Source organism: Oncorhynchus gorbuscha, linkage group LG20 (assembly GCF_021184085.1).
Source record: "Oncorhynchus gorbuscha isolate QuinsamMale2020 ecotype Even-year linkage group LG20, OgorEven_v1.0, whole genome shotgun sequence".
Classification (NCBI taxonomy): domain Eukaryota; kingdom Metazoa; phylum Chordata; class Actinopteri; order Salmoniformes; family Salmonidae; genus Oncorhynchus; species Oncorhynchus gorbuscha.
In genome coordinates this window covers 35739780-35745779 of record NC_060192.1, presented here as the reverse complement: position 1 = coordinate 35745779, position 6000 = coordinate 35739780, and the positions used below count along the sequence as shown (strand labels likewise).

The 6000-nt window shown below is 39.8% G+C and overlaps 1 protein-coding gene across 2 annotated transcripts in view; it reads right to left on the bottom strand.

The window, feature by feature from the left end:
- The window catches only part of LOC124006597 (relaxin receptor 2-like), a 199244-nt gene that overhangs the window by 91176 nt on the left and 102068 nt on the right, over positions 1-6000 (bottom strand). For both annotated transcript variants that reach the window (XM_046316636.1, XM_046316637.1), the window contains exon 9: positions 5029-5103. In XM_046316636.1, the coding sequence (XP_046172592.1) occupies positions 5029-5103 (75 nt within the window). The remainder of the gene's footprint in view (positions 1-5028; positions 5104-6000) is intronic.

Sequence of the window (6000 nt, the reverse complement as noted above, 5' to 3'; positions counted from 1 at the left end):
GGATTACATATTCAAACTAAGGGCAACCATGGCATATTTGTGTCACAACTTCCACCGAAGTCGGTTCCTCTCCTTGGTCGGGCGGCGCTCGGCGTCGCCGGTCTTCTAGCCATCATCAATCCACTTTTCATTTTCCTTCTGTTTTGTCTTGTCTTCCCACACACCTGGTCTCAATACCTGTCACGCCCTGGCCATAGAGAGGCTTTTAATTCTCTATTTTGGTTAGGCCAGAGTGTGACTGGGGTGGGCATTCCATGTCCTGGCCATAGAGAGGCTTTTAATTCTCTATTTTCGTTAGGCCAGAGTGTGACTGGGGTGGGCATTCTATGTCCTGGCCATAGAGAGGCTTTTAATTCTCTATTTTGGTTAGGCCAGAGTGTGACTGGGGTGGGCATTCTATGTCCTTTTTTCTATGTTTTGTATTTCTATGTCTTGGCCTGGTATGGTTCTCAATCAGGGACAGCTGTCTATCATTGTCTCTGATTGAGAACCATACTTAGGTACCCTTTTCCCCCACCTGTTTTGTGGGAAGTTAACTGTGTAGTTGTTCAGGGCACAAAGCCCAAAGCTCCACGGTTGGTTTTTTGTTCTTTGTTTTATCCTCGTCATTTTTAAATAAAGTTAAAATGTACGCTTACCATGCTGCACCTTGGTCCAGTCGTTCAGCCAGCCGTGACAATACCCTCATTACATGTTGTGTACTTAACCCTCTGTTCTCCCCATGTCTTTGTGCGAAATTGTTTATTGTACATGCATGTGCACATTTTCTCTGGTGCGCGACAGGTTTTGTACCCATTTGTTTATTGTTCTGGTTTCCGGTGGTTTTAGTAATAAACTGCTCCGTTGATTACCCAGTTTTGCTCTCCTGCGCCTGACTTCCCTGCCGCCAGTTCCCTTACAATTTGACAGAGAGGGAGAAGCATCCATCCATGTATACGAGTAAGAGAGTCTAGCTAGTTACATTTTCAGATATTACACGCTTCTACTTTTGTCAGAAAGTCGTTTTCATTTCAAGTTAAAGTTTACTGTTAGCTAGCTTTGTGTATGATCTATGTAGTGACATTTTCCGTATCTCAGAGCCATTTGCATTGCTAGTAATAGACTATTTTTAGCTAGCTAATATTGGACCTGGTTGGTTTGTTTCCTGCAGATTCATGCAAGGTTGTACACTTTATGAGTTGGGATTATGTTTCATTGTTTAACCTGTTACTCCTACCCCCTACTTTTTGGAACATTCTGTTAAAAATCGCGCAACATTTCAGCGCCCTGCTGCTCATGCCAGGAATATAGTATATGCATATGATTAGTATGTGTGGATAGAAAACACTCAGACGTTTATAAAACTGGTTAAATCACGGCTGTGACTATAACAGAACGTGCGTTTCATCGAAAAGCGCAGGAAAATATGATCAATGAAAATGGAAATATATATCCATCCGCCACTTCAACCCATTGATAAAGGCGAACCACAATAAATGGGGCTGAGATTGCAATTCCTACAGCTTCCACACGATGTCAACAGTCTTGTCATTTGCCTAGGCTTTGTTTCTTGGTCAAACGAAGAAGAGACAAGCCATTTGTTCAGGTCCCCGAACGGATATTTTGGTTGAGATTTACCCGGACATTATTTCCAGACGGACAGCTAAAGAATATACATCGCCTCGTGATCAATTTGGTCGCTTATTAACGTGTACTAATAGCTAAAGTTGCATTACAAAAGTATTTCGAAGTGTTTTGTTAAAGTTTATCGTCAACTTTTTTAATTTAAAAAAATGACGTTATGTTATAAGACGCTATTTTTTTCCGTTTATCACACAGTCTTCATAGATCGATATCTAGGCTATATAGGGACCGATTTAATTGAAAAAAAAGACCCAATAGTGATTATGGGACATCTAGGAGTGCCAACAAAGAAGATGGTCAAAGGTAATGAATGTTTTATATTTTATTTGTGCGGTTTGTGTAGCGACAACTATGCTAATTATTTTGTTTACGTCCCCTGCGGGTCTTTTGGGGTGTTACATGCTATCAGATAATAGCTTCTCATGCTTTCGCCGAAAAGCATTTTAAAAATCTGACTTGTTGCCTGGATTCACAACGAGTGTAGCTTTAATTCAATACCCTGCATGTGTATTTTAATGAACGTTTGAGTTTTAACTAGTACTATTAGCATTTAGCGTAGTGCATTTGCATTTCCAGATGTCTAGATGGGACGCCTGCGTGTCAGGTAGGAGCAAGAGGTTCACTAGCTAGCTACATGTCTAAAACAAAATACTACATTACGCAAGTAACTATTTCAATAGAATGTTTATGATGTCACTGCAACAACTGTCGATAGACGTAGCTGGTAAATTCGCTCTGGCTATCTACTCCAATTTTTGAGCACTCTCGTCTGAGTGTGCCAGAGCGCAGAATAACTGACAAATTTAGAAATGCTCAACACCCGTTGAATATGAATATGACCGGTGTCAGCAAACGTTGGCAAAAAAAATGCCATTAAATTGTTGCCAGCAGCACAGTTGCAGTCACCAGCAGATAACATTAAAACAGATGGGATGATAGATAGATGTCTAGACAGATAGGATGGGATGATGATAGATGTCTAGACAGATAGGATAGGATGATGATAGATGTCTAGACAGAGGGGATGATAGATATATGTCTAGACAGATGGGATGATAGATAGATGTCTAGACAGATGGGATGATAGATAGATGTCTAGATAGATAGGATGGGATGATGATAGATGTCTAGACAGATGGATATATGTCTAGACAGATGATAGATAGATGTCTAGACAGATGGGATGATAGATAGATGTCTAGACAGATAGGATGGGATGATGATAGATGTCTAGACAGATAGGATGATAGATGATAGATAGATGTCTAGACAGATGAAATGGGATGATAGATAGATGTCTAGACAGATGGAATGGGATGATAGATAGATGTCTAGACAGATGGAATGGGATGATAGATAGATGTCTAGACAGATGGAATGGGATGATAGATAGATGTCTAGACAGATGGAATGGGATGATAGATAGATGTCTAGACAGATGGGATGATAGATAGATGTCTAGACAGATGGGACGATAGATGATAGATAGATGCCTAGACAGATAGGATGGGATGATAGATAGATGTCTAGACAGATGGGATGATAGATAGATGTCTAGACAGATAGGATGGGATGATGGATAGATGTCTAGACAGATAGGATGGGATAATGATAGATGTATAGACAGATGGAATGGGATGATAGATAGATGTCTAGACAGATAGGATGGGATGATTCATAGATGTCTAGACAGATAGGATGGGATGATGATAGATGTCTAGACAGATAGGATGATGATAGATAGATGTCTAGACAGATGGGATGATAGATAGATGTCTAGACAGATGGAAGATGATGTCTAGACAGATGATAGATAGATAGATGTCTAGACAGATGGGATGATAGATAGATGTCTAGACAGATAGGATGGGATGATAGATAGATGTCTAGACAGATAGGATGATAGATAGATGTCTAGACAGATGGGATGATAGATATATGTCTAGACAGATGGGATGATAGATAGATGTCTAGACAGATAGGATGGGATGATAGATAGATGTCTAGACAGATAGGATGGGATGATAGATAGATGTCTAGACAGATGCGATGATAGATGATAGATAGATGTCTAGACAGATGGGATGATGATAGATGTCTAGACAGATGGGATGACAGATAGATGTCTAGACAGATAGGATGATAGATAGATGTCTAGACAGATGGGATGATAGATATATGTCTAGACAGATGCGATGATAGATAGATGTCTAGACAGATAGGATGGGATGATGGATAGATGTCTAGACAGATAGGATGATAGATAGATGTCTAGACAGATGTGATGATAGATAGATGTCTAGAAAGATAGGATGGGATGATATATATATGTCTAGACAGATGGGATGATATATATATATCTAGACAGATAGGATGGGATGATAGATAGATGTCTAGACAGATAGGATGGGATGATGATAGATGTCTAGACAGATAGGATGACAGATAGATGTCTAGACAGATGGGATTATAGATAGATGTCTAGACAGATGGGATGATATATATATATCTAGACAGATAGGATGGGATGATAGATAGATGTCTAGACAGATAGGATGGGATGATAGATAGATGTCTAGACAGATGGGATGATAGATAGATGTCTAGACAGATAGGATGGGATGATAGATAGATGTCTAGACAGATGGGATGATAGATAGATGTCTAGACAGATGGGATGATGATAGATAGATGTCTAGACAGATAGGATGGGATGATAGATAGATGTCTAGACAGATGGGATGATAGATAGATGTCTAGACAGATGGGATGATAGATAGATGTCTAGACAGATAGGATGGGATGATAGATAGATGTCTAGACAGATGGGATGATAGATAGATGTCTAGACAGATAGGATGGGATGATAGATAGATGTCTAGACAGATGGATGGGATGATAGATAGATGTCTAGACAGATGGGATGATAGATAGATGTCTAGACAGATGGGATGATGATAGATGTCTAGACAGATGGGATGATAGATAGATGTCTAGACAGATAGGATGGGATGATAGATAGATGTCTAGACAGATAGGATGGGATGATAGATAGATGTCTAGACAGATAGGATGGGATGATAGATAGATGTCTAGACAGATAGGATGGGATGATAGATAGATGTGTAGACAGATGGGATGATAGATAGATGTCTAGAAAGATAGGATGGGATGATATATATATATCTAGACAGATAGGATGGGATGGTAGATAAATGTCTAGACAGATGGGATGATATATATATATCTAGACAGATAGGATGGGATGATAGATAGATGTCTAGACAGATGGGATGATAGATAGATGTCTAGACAGATGGGATGATAGATAGATGTCTAGACAGATGGGATGATAGATATATGTCTAGACAGATGGGTTGGGAATATAGATAAATGTATACTCACACCCAGCTGAGGTTAGGTGTGTGGTGACAGAGGCTGGGCTGGGGGAGCTGCACCAGAGATGTATTAACCATGGAGCTGGGGAGAAATCACACACTGTTGTTTAGAGAACACAGACACACACACACGGACAGATGAACATTCACACACAGATGGAGGGACTGGCACACACACACACACACACACACACACACACACACACACACACACACACACACACACACACACACACACACACACACACACACACACACACACACACACACACACACACACACACACACACACACACCTGTGACCACCTTAGGGAAGACACACAGGTTGTAGACATATTTGGAGAGAGCAGAGAAAAGAGAACAGAGAAAAGAGAGCAGAGAAAAGAGAATAAAGAACAGAGAACAGAGAACAGAGAATTGAGAACATAGAACATAGAACATAGAACATAGAACAGAGAATAGAGAACATAGAACATAGAACATAGAACAGAGAATAGAGAACATAGAACATAGAACAGAGAACAGAGAACAGATAATAGAGAACATAGAACATAGAACAGAGAACAGAGAATAGAGAACATAGAACAGAGAACAGAGAATAGAGAATAGAGAATAGAGAACATAGAACAGAGGACAGAGAACAGAGAATAGAGAACATAGAACATAGAACATAGAACAGAGAACAGAGAACATAGAACAGAGAACATAGAACATAGAACAGAGAATAGAGAACATAGAACATAGAACAGAGAACAGAGAATAGAGAACATAGAACATAGAACAGAGAACAGAGAATAGAGAACATGGAACATAGAACAGAGAATAGAGAACATAGAACATAGAACATAGAACAGAGAACAGAGAACAGATAATAGAGAACATAGAACAGAGGACAGAGAATAGAGAACAGAATAGAGAACGGAGAACAGAGAACACACTCCTACTGGATGCTGCCTTGGCAAAACTACAGGGACTGTTA